The 13525-nt window shown below is 55.5% G+C and overlaps 3 protein-coding genes across 4 annotated transcripts in view; 1 reads left to right on the plus strand and 2 right to left on the minus strand.

Moving 5' to 3' along the window:
- Positions 1-1965, minus strand: part of DUOX2 (dual oxidase 2) — a 20808-nt gene extending 18843 nt beyond the window's left edge. Inside the window, exons 1-5 of the mRNA XM_011928648.1 lie at positions 1892-1965; positions 1536-1621; positions 1104-1268; positions 322-509; positions 3-139 (exon numbers count right to left, since the gene is read on the minus strand). Coding sequence (XP_011784038.1) covers positions 3-139; positions 322-509; positions 1104-1268; positions 1536-1621; positions 1892-1965 — 650 coding nt within the window. The remainder of the gene's footprint in view (positions 1-2; positions 140-321; positions 510-1103; positions 1269-1535; positions 1622-1891) is intronic.
- A 914-nt stretch (positions 1966-2879) lies between these two features.
- On the plus strand, positions 2880-6671 carry DUOXA2 (dual oxidase maturation factor 2). The gene is made up of 6 exons (XM_011928533.1): positions 2880-3307; positions 4354-4411; positions 4689-4823; positions 5082-5295; positions 5660-5874; positions 6300-6671. The coding sequence occupies exons 1-6, from the start codon at positions 3161-3163 to the stop codon at positions 6491-6493; spliced, it is 963 nt and encodes a 320-aa protein (XP_011783923.1). The 5' UTR covers positions 2880-3160; the 3' UTR covers positions 6494-6671.
- The window catches only part of DUOXA1 (dual oxidase maturation factor 1), a 13242-nt gene continuing 5651 nt past the window's right edge, over positions 5935-13525 (minus strand). Inside the window, exons 4-9 of one of the 2 annotated variants that reach the window (XM_011928531.1) lie at positions 11421-11596; positions 10749-10806; positions 9656-9790; positions 9160-9373; positions 8673-8890; positions 7641-7933 (exon numbers count right to left, since the gene is read on the minus strand). In XM_011928531.1, coding sequence (XP_011783921.1) covers positions 7674-7933; positions 8673-8890; positions 9160-9373; positions 9656-9790; positions 10749-10806; positions 11421-11567 — 1032 coding nt within the window. In that variant the 5' untranslated portion in view covers positions 11568-11596 and the 3' untranslated portion in view covers positions 7641-7673. Of the gene's footprint in view, positions 7934-8672; positions 8891-9159; positions 9374-9655; positions 9791-10748; positions 10807-11420; positions 11597-13525 lie in introns of both variants that reach the window. The other variant, XM_011928532.1, reaches the window with a different exon arrangement.

The following is a 13525-nucleotide window of genomic DNA, read 5'->3' on the forward strand; positions in this document are numbered from 1 at the left end:
GCTTCTGCGAGTCTCGGGGGAAGGCGGGGTCGGGCCCTGACGCCAACTGTCCCCCGGAGAAGCTCCGCAGCGCGTCGCTCCAGGAGTGCGAGGAGCCATAGATGGCGCTGCCATCCAGCCAGCCCGTCACCTGGTTGGTCTGCGGGACACGCGGCGGGTGAGATGGGGTCGAGGGGCGGCGGCAGGCCAGGAAAGGCCGGGGCCCAGCGGTTGTCCGCGGCTGGGGAGTGGGCGCCCCTCCCCGCCAGGCCCTGCCAGGTCTGCAGCCTGGGTCCCAACTGACTGGGGTGCGGCCCCTTCCCACCGCCTTCCCCTCCTCACCAGGTCTCGGGGGTTGCTGGGGCTCCGTCCGGTCTTGGGGTCCCAGCGGCTCCTCTGGAAGGGCAGCACCACGTCCCCGCGCTGGTCCGGGTCGAACACGGGGTCTCCGGGCGGGATGCGGATGTTGAGGAACTCGGCGGGGCAGCCGGGCGTTTCCACGCTCACCACGTCGGAAAGAAGATGGTAGCCTGCGGGCATGGGGTGCAAATAGGTGACAAACGTCCGTATCGCGCTCTCCCCACGCCCAGGGCGGCCTCCAAGTGTCCTCAGGTGCCAAAAGACAGAGGTCCCAGTGCCAGCTCCGCCACCAGCTCTGCAGGTTAGCCCCAGGGAGCCTCAATTTTCTAATCTGCAAAGTGAGACTATAGTGAGTTCCCTTCCTATCCAATTCATAAAGCTGTTGTGAGAATCAAAATGATATAATTTATGTAGGAGTACCCCAAGTCAGTCCTCCTCCCTCTGGGCTAGGGGGAGGTAAGATGGTTACAAACACATGGTGAGGAGAGCGGTGACTGGAGAGCTCAGTTCCCAAGAGCCATAATGGGGGTCCAGGGACACCCCTAGTTTGGAGTGAGGCGTAAGAGAAAGGGGAGTGAATATCTCTGTATCAACATCCCAAATCTCTCCGAGATGAAGGCAGCCTTGAAGTGCTGCTTAGAGAGGGAGGAAGTGGTTGGCAGTCTGGGATGTGTCTCCTGTGGACTCGCAGAGGGGATCTGGCCCCTCCTCAAGGCTGAGCATAGCGCCAGATCAACCCCACTGGTCTCCCCCTTTGCCCTCACCAAAGAAGACCCCCAGTACGGTGCGGTTGTGGAGCGACGGCAGCCCAGCTATGCCGCGCGTGGCTGCATCACTGAGCCGGCGCGGGTTGGGCAGCTGTGGCTCCTGCAGAGCCTGATACACACCGTCGGCGTAATTGGCTGGTACTCGGCGCTGCAACCGGCAGCCTGCGGAGGCAGGGAGTGGGGCTCTGTCTAAGCACTCCATCCCCAAGGATCACCCAAACCTCGCCCTAAGCCTCCCTCAACCTCCAAACCCCTTTACTGACAGAACCTTCTCGCAAGGGTCTCTTGGGCCCAGGAGCGCGTAAGATTGCGCTGTGTAGGCAGCGGAGCTGCTGGGCGCGTGTTCTCCGCATATTCTTCTCTCAGGGCCTCCCGCCCCCCTGACCTTCGCGAGCCACGCCCCAGCACGCCCGAGCCCGCAGAACGCACCAACAGCGCCACGCTCGTGGTGTCTCAGGTTGTTAAACCAGCCGTCATAGCGCTGCACTTCCCAGGGCAGTGAGAGTGCGTCCTGACTGCCTGTGGGCACAGAGAAGGGCCTCCTCAGCACTACGCTCCCAGCTACCCCTCCCTGGCAACAAAGGCCTTGGCCAGTCCTTCCCCAGCTCACGGAGCGCCCCTAACGGGACCCAAGTGTCCTGCCGCACTGAGAAGTTTCCCATCCCGCTGAGCTGCGCGGCGAAATGACCTTCCAGTCTCTCTCAGGGACCCACTTGCCGCACCTCTCTCCTCCCCACCTCCCAGGGGATCCTGGGGAACACCTCGCCGCTAGAGGAGCCTGATACTTGCCCGCTGGATCCAGGGGTCCAGTCAGAAGAGCTCCTAGGAGCATCAGTGTCTCTGGTCTTGCACGGAGCATGCCAACCCTGCAGCCTGTGGGGTGAGGGTGGGGGTGGTAGGTGGTATAGGAAGGCCACTGTTAGGGCGTCCTCTATCCCTCTCCTCTTGTTCCTACAGCCAGCACTGGAGGAGGAGCGCCAGCTGTTTCCACTTCTGAAAAGTAGCTGTTAGAAGCATCACTGAGGGCCTGCATCCAAACGCCACTCTTTACAGGACAATTGGCAGCTCTGGAGGCACTGGCACATCCGCCACCCCATCAGAGTTAACCCCCGACCATAGGAACCCACTGGGCAGGAGTCTTCTGGGCATGTCAGTCCAGGGCAGGACTGGTCCAGCCTCCCAGGGTCCAGCCTCCCAGCCGCCCAATGTCTCTAATGTCTCACCTCCACCACCTGGCCCCCCGCCCCCAATCCCTCAGGCTCCGCTTCTCCTCCAGGAGTCAGGCAAGGGAAAGAGGTTACTGAGTTGGGAGCTAGGCACCTGCAGCACCCTTCCGCAATGAATCCCCCCTTCCCCAATAAACTCCCCTTCTGTGCATGATGGGCGAGGGCTAACGTCAGGTCCTAAACTCTGATCTAACCTGTAGTTTAGGGTGGTGTTGCCTTCAGATGTCTTCTTTCCTCTTAAAATCTTTGCTTCCGTGCTCTACTTCTTGCCTTCACCCTCACTCATCCAGCTCCGCCGATCCTCAGCCTCCCCGACTGCACTGTCGCCGTTCTCTCTGGGTCCTTGGTCTCGCCACCGTGCGAGTGCCTGCTCAGGACAGACCTGCGCCGAGTGTGAGCATCTGGACCCAGGGCTCACCCTCCTACTGTGGAGGTGGGGCCCTTATTTGCATAACCTCATCCCGCTCAGACCAGCTGCTGGGCTGGGACACCCCTGCGGCACGCCGCCCACGCTACTATAAAAGGGGTTCTGCGCGACTTCCAAACTCAGGGCGAACCCGCAGAACCAGGAAAGTAACGGCTACAGACAGTGCGAAATAGTTTCGCTCGCGGGCTAGAACTACTCTGTCGGTACCAACCCCAGAGCGTTGAGAGCAGCCCACCTCCACGCTTCCTTAGCGGAGAGGTGCAGAACTCGGACTTCACCAGCCCACTGGATCCCGGCCTTGTACGCGAAGATACGCCAAGGACGCGCTCTCCCGCGTCCAGGTAGCCCCACCTTGCTGGCTTGCCTGCCCCTCTGCGTGCAGCTCGCGGCCGGCGTGCAGCATGACCCTGTGGAACGGGGTACTTCCTTTTTACCCCCAGCCCCGGCATGCCGCAGGCTTCAGCGGTCCACTGCTCATCGTTATTCTAGTGTTTTTGGCTTTAGCAGCAAGCTTCCTGCTCATCCTGCCGGGGATCCGTGGCCACTCGGTAAGGGTGTCCTCCTAGTGCAGGTAGAGTGGGGGAAGGCTTATGGGCAGATTGTCTCCTGAGGGACCCAGAACAGGTAAGACTGTACAAAAGCCTCCATGAATAGTCGAACTGAGGCTCAGGTGGAGTGAAGTCAGGAGTCTAGTGCAGCAAGCACCCCTTTCCAAGGACAGGCACAGCTCCCTATCCAGGACTTCCTGGAGAAGGACCCCAGCTGGGTCATTGGGAAGACTGCTGCAGAGAATGGGCGCTCAGTCCAGTCATTCTGAGGCAGAGTCTAGGCTTCATGTACTGGAGGGTCTCCCACCTCTCCCAGGACTAAAGCTGCACTCTCATCCCATCCCGTGGGTGATGACCTTCAGGCCAAAAGGACAGATGCCAGCAGCTCAGACTGTGGTGTTCCCCTTTGCACTGGGTTGAGACGCATGTGTACGGGTGCCCCATCCTAAGGACTGAGACTCCCACCTTGGATTAGAAGTTAGAGCCCACTGGGTGCATTGTCTTAGACTTTCCCCCTCTCCCAGAACCTAGGTTGTACATTTTTCAGTTCTGGTAGGACCCAACTTTTCTGCATCTTAATCTGTGTTGGTTTCCCTGGACTGGTGCACCTAGGAGTATCTGCATTCCCACCTCCTCCACTTGGAGACCAGGCCCTGCGGCCTCCCTCTTCTGAGGGAGGTGACCCCTGCATGCCTAGCACTTCTGGACTCACTGAGCCTCACCAAGCAGTGACTGGACCAGAAGGCAGAACCAGGACCAGGCGCCAGACAGCTAGGGGAGTGAAGGTGGTGGAAGAGTGCCAGGAAGTGGGAGTAGGGGGAGGCACTGTTAGGGTAGATGGGAAATGGGGCTAGGGAGGTGAAAGCGCATGGTCACAAAACATTAGAAATGCCAGTAGCCCAGAGGGACTTGCAGGAAAAGCTCGCCTGACATTAGTCTCAAAGGTCTGGATATAACTAAAGATCCAGGTGAAGTGGGGTCAAGGGTGGTCTTGGGGACTCTGGTTGGGCAGGGCTCAGGCCTGACCCGGGTGCCTATTCCTGCAGCGCTGGTTTTGGTTGGTGAGAGTTCTTCTCAGTCTGTTCATAGGCGCAGAAATCGTGGGTGAGTGTGTGGTGCAGCCCAAGGTGGGAGGACCAGGGTGACAAAAGAGGTGGGCAGAGGGCACCTGGGACAATAGGGAACTGGGTTTGGTTTTCTGCTCCTTCTTCCCACTCTCTAGCTTCTTCTAGGGCCCACTTTTTGGCCCTTACCATGCAACCACATTGGACCTCTAAGTCCCCATCTCTCTACAATGCCCCACCTCCCATTACCACTCCCTAATTCCATTTTCCCACCCTCTCCCCCCGCCCCCCGCCCCACCGTGTGCCCTTCCCTACAGCTGTGCACTTCAGTGCAGAATGGTTCGTGGGTAGAGTGAACACCGACACATCCTACAAAGCCTTCAGTGCAGCGCGCGTTACAGCCCGTGTCGGTCTGCTCGTGGGCCTGGAGGGCATTAACATTACACTCACAGGTGAGGGGGCTGGGGCTAAATGAACTCCTGGGGCTGGGAGATCCCCTGGTTAGAAGCGTGTGTCAGGGATAGCTGGAGGGCCTCTCACATTCCACAAGCTCAAATAGCTTGTGGTCCTCGTGGATTTGCGTTTTCTCCAACCACCACCGAACCCATTTCTCCCGCCGAGAGCGCCACACTCCCACTTTCCTGTCTGAATCCGCTTAGTTGCGAGGTCTCCGACCGCGCACAGCCCCATGAGCCTGCCACACCCCGCAGGGACCCCAGTGCATCAGCTGAACGAGACCATTGACTACAACGAGCAGTTCACCTGGCGTCTGAAAGAGAATTACGCCGCGGAGTACGCGAACGCGCTGGAGAAGGGGCTGCCGAACCCAGTGCTCTACCTGGCGGAGAAGTTCACACCGAGTAGCCCTTGCGGCCTGTACCACCGGTACCACCTGGCGGGACACTACGCCTCGGCCACGCTGTGGTAAGCGCTGAAGGGAAGGCTGTGTGCCTGTGTGTGTGTGCCGGGAGCTGGGCCGTGTGAGCTGGAGGATGCAGACCTCGGAGGCACTGAGCAGCTGCAGCCAGACCCAACGCGCTCGGGGTGGGCATGACAGCCTCGGGGGTTAGAAGATCCACGAGGTCTGCACAGACCATCGGAATCTGGAGAGACTCCAGCCACCGCCTGGACCTCGGGAGCACGCTTCTCCCCCGGGGAATTCCCCTGCGCCGCCGCCATCCCAGCCCGTGGCTTTGGCGCCGGGGTAGGGAAAAAGGGGCGCGAGGCTGTGGGAACTCCAAGGACTGGGAGAAGCCGGCTCACGGCCGGTCCCCCCACTCCCTGGCAGGGTGGCGTTCTGCTTCTGGCTCCTCTCCAACGTGCTGCTCTCCACGCCGGCCCCGCTCTACGGAGGCCTGGCACTGCTGACCACCGGAGCCTTCGCGCTCTTCGGGATCTTCGCCTTGGCCTCCATCTCCAGCGTGCCGCTCTGCCCGCTCCGCCTAGGCTCCGCCGTGCTCACCGCTCAGTACGGCGCCGCCTTCTGGGTCACGCTGGCAACCGGTGAGGACCGAGGGAACGGGCCCCGGGGGCTAAGGGTGGGGACAGGATTCTTACCCGGTGTGCACTTTCCAGTTTACAGAATGAATTCACATCTATTATCTGATTTGCCCCTCTCAATAGCTCACAGAAACAGGCACTGTTATGACCATTTTACAGATGAAAAGAGGGGGTCTTAGAAGGGGTGGGTGTCTTGCCGAGTTTCATGTAATCCAGATTAGAGGTGTGTGTGGGGCCGGGGGAGGTAACGCAAGGGGTAGGCTCCAAAAGATTGAAGAGGGGCCAGGCATGGTGGCTCAAGCCTGTAATGCCAGCACTTCGGGAGGTCAAGGCAGGAAGGTCGCTTGAGGCCAGGAGTTCGAGACCAGCCTAGGCAACATAGCCCTGACTCCACATGCCCTCCTTTCTATCGGTCCCCGCCGCCACAGGCATCCTGTGCCTCTTCCTCGGAGGGGCGGTGGTGAGTCTCCACTACGTTCGGCCCAGTGCTCTTCGCACCCTTCTGGACCAAAGCGCCAAGGACTGCAGCCAGGCGAAAGGGGGCTCACCTCTTATCCTCGGCAACCCACTGCACAAGCAGGCCGCGCTCCCGGACTTAAAATTCATCACCACTAACCTGTGAGGGGGACCCAGTCTGGACTCCTTCCGCGCCTTGGGACCTGGCAGGCCGGGGAAGCAGGAGAGCTCCCGGAAGGGCACTGCGCGCTGCTGGCGCGAGGCCTCGGACATCCGCAGGCACCAGGGAAAGTCTCCTGGGGTGAGCTGTAAATAAACTTGTTTTTTCTTTTGTTTTTTAAAAACTTTTTTTTCCCATTAATTTTCATGACTTCTCCGCTCGGGGTCGCACGCCCTCAGGAGCTTCGCTGGGCTGGAGACAGCGTAGTACACTCTCCGCTGTGCTGTGAAACCAGATTCTCTGCGTCTAGAGACTCCAGGGTAATGGGGTGCCCTCTAGTGAGGCCGGAGGGACCCTACCAGAGACAGCATCTTTCCGAGCCACCCCAGGTGGACGTTAGGTGGCAGCGATGAGACAGGTCACCCACTCCCCGTCCTGGACGCCACTCAGCTAGACCAGCTGAGTGGGGTGGGAAGGAATAGCGTTTTGGAGTTGATTCACTAACTTCCCACCTGACTTCTTGTGAGGTGGTGTCTGAGGGCCAAGGCAGGTGTCAGCAAGGCATAGAAATATAAATCCTGAGACTCTTGGCAAGTCCTGCAATCTTATTTAGCAAATTTGGGAACTGAAGCTCAAAGAGAATGTGGTGGCATAGTTGGTTAATGTTAGACCTAGGATGAGAAGTTTGGTTTCCTCTCCTTTCCAGTGCTGTCTTTCATTGTACCAAGAGGCCACACAAGCTGGGGAAGTAAAGGAAGAACAAAAGGAACCCAGGAAAAAGGAAAACAAGAGGTGCCGAGGGATGAGAGGAAAGCATAGGAGAATCATATGTAACCCCCACCCTGCTGGTGTTATGGGGGTGAAGTTAGGTTTCAGTGAATAGCATCTTGAAGAGGCAAGGCATCACGGAAAGGCTGGGTTGCTGTGCAGAGACGAGATAGCCCCTGCTTGGCCTTATCATGGCAACAAGGTTTATGGACAGGCCCAGCATCTCTTCAGCCCCTTAGGGCTTTTTCGTTTTGTTTTTTAACATCAGTATGTAGAGCCTCCTTTTTCTACTCCGTCTGTAGATTGGTGCTGGGGGTCTGGTACCAGCCATGCTGAGGGCAGTTCTGCTGGTTTTATGGGGCTCCAATGAGGTTTGGAGCCAGACTGGAAGTCCAGGTGGCCTCTACGGGGAGGAATGTTATAGAGCACAGTCAGGATCTTCGGGGTGTGCCTCCTTACAGTCTGCCTTGGTGGAGGAAGCCTCTGATAGGGGAATGTCCTGGGGCTCAGGACTGTCGGCCACGGACCGGTAGCGGGGGCTCAGGAGTCCACCTTCCTCAGGACTCCACTCCAGCATGGGGTCTTCATCCACACTCTGGTTGAAGAAAGCCTTCAGCCTGTGAGGCTGCATCCTGTGGGCCACCACCATAGCCAGGCCCAGCAGCACACACAGCAATCCTGGAGACGAGGGCAACAGTTGTCCACTTCAGTGCTAGTAACACCTCCCAAGGACGTTTTCCCCTGGGAGTGGCAGAACAACTCTAAGGGAAGCCTGGAGTCCCTGCTTCAGGGCAACTTGGGCTCAGAGAGGAGACTGGCTGAGGGGCATGTGGCTGGTGTAGCTCTGTTGTCCTGAGTTTCCAGACTCCAAGCCCAGTGCTCCTTCTGTTATATCCCAGGAGAGAGAGAGAGAGAAAGGGGGAGAGAGAGAACTCCGAAAATAGGGAGAGAAAAGAGAAAAACCCTGGGGAAGGGCAGGGCACAGAAGAGGCGGCATGAGGAAGCACATGAGGGAGTAGACAGTGAGATAGGAGAGGAGAATAAGACTGCAGGACAATTTAGGGCTGTGTAAGGCAGGTCAGAGAAGGGTTTAAGAATGGGGACCCAGAGAAGGGTATTTGGAGGAAGCAAGAAGGGACAGGCGGTTGGAAGATTTTAGAAGCCGCTGCGTGAAGAGAGTTCGGGGATGACAGAGACAGAGAAGATACAAGGGAGTGGGCATCTCTGAGGAGGGAGGGGAAGTGGCGCTGGGGGGAGAAAATCTGGAGGTAAGAGATACAAGAGGATGGGGCTTTAAAGAGGGCAAAGCCATCCTGGCCCCCAGGAGCAGACCCTCAACTCTACCAACATGATGCCCCCAGGCCCTCCCTCCCTGGGCTTGAGCCTTCCAGGGCTTGTCTTTAGGGCTGGGTCTTACCTGTGGTCAATGTGATCCAGAAGGCAGGCCCATGGTGAGTATGCAGCACAGAAGCGCCCAGGTGCAGGGGACATGGCGGGGTGAGTGATGTGGCCATGGAGAAGAAGAGCAGAGCCAACAGCTGGAAGATGCCCGTGGCCAATAGCATGTAGCCACCGTATACCAGCACAGGCATGGAGAGCATCACATTGGCCAGCAGCCAGCAGAGGAATGCCACCCTGGAGAGCCAGGACCCAGTGAGGACTGGCCCGGGTACTTCTACCTGCTGGTGAACCTGGTCGGGCCCAGGTGGAGGCTCAGGGACCCGAGTGACCCAAAGATATGAGGTGGGGATTCCTTCCCACGGACTTCCCAAGGCAGCACTGTGGTGACTGGTGCCAGGCTGCCCCACCGGAGATACACACAGGAGTGGAGGAGAGATGGGGAGAAACCCTGTTCCTGAATCTAGGCTGCCAGGGCCTCCACCCTGTCCCCTTCCCATCCTCACCACAGCATGGCCGAGGCGTAGTGCCCCGCCAGGTGGTACTGGCGGTACAGGCCACATGGGCTTCTTGGAGTGAACTTCTCGGCTAGGTACAGCACAGGGTCTGGCAGCCCCTTCTCCATAGCCTTTGTATACTCCTCAGCATAGTTCTCGCCCAGGCGCCAGGTGAACTCCTCGTTGTAATTGATGGTCTCATTCAGCTGCTGCACGGGGGTCCCTGGGGCACAAGGCAGCTGTGCTCAGCAGGAACCCAAGGGCCAGAGTGGGGCCTAGGTAGGGACTCACTCACACTGGGCAGAGGGACAGGAAGTGGTCTCAACTGAGAGAAGGCAGCTTTCAAGGCCCTGAACTTCCCTTCCTACCATGCCTCTGACCTCCCACCTCACATATCCTCCCAGCCCCAGTGCCAGGCATCCTATAGCTCTTTGGACCACACCAAACATAGATCCCAAAGACAGCAAAGCCTTCCCCTCCCTCACAGGTAAGAGCCCTCCCTCACCTGTGAGCGTGATGTTGACTCCACCCAGCCCGACCTGCAGCCCAATATCAGCGCTGATCCACGCAGAACTGAAGGCCTTGTATGATGTGTTGGTGCTGACCTGGCCCACAGACCACTCAGAACTGAAATTCACAGCTGTGGTTGGGGAGTTGGACATATGGGAACTCAGAGAGGTCTGGGCATTACTAGGTTAGAGTCCGAAGGAGAACTACAAGGGGTCCATGTCTGTTTTGGTTATAATTGGATACCGGTTAACTAGCCAGGGTCTGGCTCATGGTAAGTCTGCCAACCATATGTGTGGGATTTCCCTTGGCCACATTCTGTTTATCTCTTCCCTCCCTTTCTCCCTGCTCTAGGGAGAGTCACTCAGGGAGCTGGGAAGGAAGCATGAACCTAAACCATGCCAGGCAAGGCAAAAGCAGATAGCTTCAACACAGACTTTCTTTGAGACGGAGTCTTGCTCTGTCTCCCGGGCTGGAGTGCAATGGCATGATCTCAGCTCACTGAAACCTCTGCCTCCCGAGTTCAAGCAATTCTCCTGCCGCAGCCTCCCGAGTAGCTGGGATTACAGGTGCCTGCCATCACGCCCAGCTAATTTTTGTATTTTTAGTAGAGATGGGGTTTCATCATGTTGGCAGGCTGATCTTGAACTCCTGACCTCAGGTGGTCTACCCGCCTCAGCCTCCCAAAGTGCTAGGATTCCAGGCATGAGCCACCGTGCCTGGCCTCACGGAGACTTTTATCTCTCCTATTTGCCTAATCACCAAACCAAAGCAAACCGCCCTTTCCCATTTCCTCCCTTCCTGTCTGGGGCCCTCTCCCCATAGACATTCATTTTGACCTCCTTTCCCCACCCCGAATAAAAGTGTTAGGAAGGTTGAGGAGATGCATCCAGTTTGTTTTCCAGGGTGACACTTCTCCAGGCAAGGGTAAGAGTGAGGAGATAAGGCCATGGTGACAGAGGCATATGGGCAGGAGTCACCTTGAAGCAAGGGCCCACCACTGTGGGGGAAACAAGGAGAGGAGAGGCAGGCTGCTGAGGGAGTTGAAGGGATGGAGGCAGCTGCCCAAGTCAGTTGCACTTCGCACTCACCCAGGATCGCAGCTCCGATGAATAAGCCGGTCACCACCCGCAGCAGCCAGAACAGCCTCTGAGTCGCAAGGTGGGTGGGTTAAGTAAGGAGTGCCCTCCTTCCACATCTACCCTTCCTGTTTCCAGACTTGGGGGAGGGGTGGGAATTTTAAAGCTGAGATCACTTGGTCAATTGAAATCAGGGTGTCTGGCACATAAGTGCTTATTTATTTATTTATTTATTTGAGACAGGATCTCACTCTGTTGCCCAGGCTGGAGTGCAGTGATGCGATCTCAAATCACTGCGGTCACTCAAGTGATCCTCCCACCTCAGTCTCCCAAGTATCTGGGACTACAGATGCACACCACGATGCCCAGCTAATTTTTTTTGTTTTTTTAAGAGATGAGGTCTATACTATAAACCCAGGCTGGCCTCGAACTCCTAGGCTCAAGCAATCCTCCCACCTCAGCCTCCCAAAGTGCTGGGATTACAGGCATGAGCCACCATGCAGCACCAGCGCTCAATAAAAACTGTTGAATCAATGAATGGGGGGCTCTCTGCCTGGGATGGTGGTGATGCTTTCTCCACACTGGGGTCTCCTTCCTTAGTCTGGTTGTAGTCAGAGACTCTGGACTCCTCAGCCTGAGGCTGAGGTCTCTCTGGGCTGGGGTCTTCAGGACTGGGTTTCTCACCATCTTTCCCCGAATGCCAGGCAGGATGACAATGAAAGTGGCCAGTGCAGTCAGAAAGATCATGATGATGGTGGCCGAAGTGGCATCCATTGGGAAGGTTGGCTTGGGGCCGGCATAGAAGGGGAATGTGTGTCCCAAAGCAGCCATCTTGGTGAGGTTGTGCAGGGGAGGCGATGCTGTACAACAACAGCAGACATTTATTGCATGCCCTCAATGCACCTGGCACTGTTTTTAGTGCTGGAGATACAGCACAGAATGAGCCACACTAGGTTCCTCTTCTCTGGAGCTCACATTTTGTGCATCATCAGACTCTGCTGTTACTGCCATTCCACTGCCGCTCAGCCATCCATCTCCCCATCTTTTAGGTGACAGAATGAGGGTCTTTGCATCAGTCTCTGTTGCCCCATTCTCCTCTCCTAACCCCCAGGTTCCATAAATCAGTGCTACCACCACCCTTGAGGCTTCTCTGTTTCTTCTGGGTCTGTCTCAAGAAATAAAATTCTCTTCTCTCTCCTTCAGGCCCCTAGCACAGATAGATCACAGAACATAAAAGGAGCTATATTTACTATCAGGTGAAGGCATAAGGTGAAAGATAGTACAGATTACAAAAAGATTGGCTTTCTTCCTCAGTCCCCAAAGGAACAAAGGCCAGGCAGCTCTATGCTGAGTATATAATCCAGCCACATCATCAGCGGACTGAGTTCCAGACCTGGCACTGCCCACACAGGTCTGTCCAGCTTTCTCAAGCACCCTGGCTCTTGTTCCGGTAACTGCAGAACAGTTGAGCTTCACTGAGTTCACCTAAATAAGCACTGAAGGGGCACCTATCCTCTATCAGGCAGTGCTGGGGCTAGATGTCCTTCTATTCCACACATTACCCTTCTCTTTGATTCAAATTCCCAGGCCAAGTTTCAGCTCAAACCCTAGCTGTGGTCTTCTCTGCCTGTCCCCTGATCTGAGAACTTGTTTGACTCTTATTTGTTCCTCTGCAGGATATTGGGAAAATGGTACCTGAACTTAATGTGTTTAGTTAAATCTCAGACAGAATGCATTGCACGACACACTACTATTTAGCACAAATAAAGGGGGAAAAAAGTCTTGCCCATTAAACCATGGCCACCATTGCTGGTGAGGTATACCTAATTTCAGAGATGTCAAAATGTGAAAAAAAAAAAAAATGCATCTTAGAGTCAATGATCCCAGTTTTCCTCATTTCCTGCAGTGTGATCTGTACTGGGCTTTCAGTTTGCCCAGAAGGCTCCATAATTTAGTCTGACCACACATTGTCTTATTAAATGTTATAATGAAAGAATGAGCTTGGGAGTCAAGTAGCTCCAAAAGGTTTGAATTCTGCCTCTGCCTCTTGCAAGTCACTTGACCTCTACAGACACCTAGTTTTATTAAAAATTTGAGATAATAATGTCTATCTTGTAAGCATCATTGTGAGCATGAAATGAGATTGTGTATATAAAGTGCTAAGAATGGTACTGGAAACAAATAAGCTCCCAAGTTGGGAAGGAGGGGGCATTTCATTACTCCATTTATCTCTTTCTCCAATCTTTCTTTTTTTAAGTAAATAAAAAACGGAGTACATTTAAATTTTTTATTAAGTTCTTAAGCTTCGTAGTGTTTTTTGTTTGTTTGAGACAGAGTCTTGCTCTGTCACCCAGGCTGGAGTGCAGTGGCACGATCTTGGTTCACTGCAACCTCCGCCTCTGAGAATCAAGCAATTCTCATGCCTCAGTCACCTGAGTAGCTGGGATTACAGGCGCGCGCCATCACACCCAGCTAATTTTTAAGTTTTTTTTTAGCATAAACGGGTTTTACCATGTTGGCCAGGCTGGTCTTGAACTCCTGACCTCAAGCAATCCACCCTCCTCGGCCTCCCAAAGTGCTGGGGATTACAGGCATAAACCACTGTGCCCGGCCTCTCCAATCTTTTTTGAAGAGAACCCTGAGCTGGAATCCATTCTGGGACTAGTTTCAGTTCTGTACTAATATTGCGATATCGGACAGGTAAGCAACAACTTCTTGAGTCCCTGGTTTCTTCATCTGTAAATGGATTTCATAATCTCCAGGTCCCTTTTAGTTTTTTTTTTTTTTTT

Source organism: Colobus angolensis, unplaced genomic scaffold (genome assembly GCF_000951035.1).
Source record: "Colobus angolensis palliatus isolate OR3802 unplaced genomic scaffold, Cang.pa_1.0 Scaffold78, whole genome shotgun sequence".
In the NCBI taxonomy this organism is placed as follows: Eukaryota; Metazoa; Chordata; class Mammalia; order Primates; family Cercopithecidae; genus Colobus; species Colobus angolensis.

Excerpts from the sequence above, each read along its gene's own strand:
- DUOXA2 (XM_011928533.1), top strand. The coding sequence starts at position 3,161 with ATGACCCTGTGGAACGGGGTACTTCCTTTTTACCCCCAGCCCCGGCAT. Across the intron at positions 3,308-4,353 it reads CGGGGATCCGTGGCCACTCG|CGCTGGTTTTGGTTGGTGAG; the intron begins GTAAGGGTGTCC and ends CTATTCCTGCAG. Across the intron at positions 4,412-4,688 it reads CATAGGCGCAGAAATCGTGG|CTGTGCACTTCAGTGCAGAA; the intron begins GTGAGTGTGTGG and ends CCTTCCCTACAG.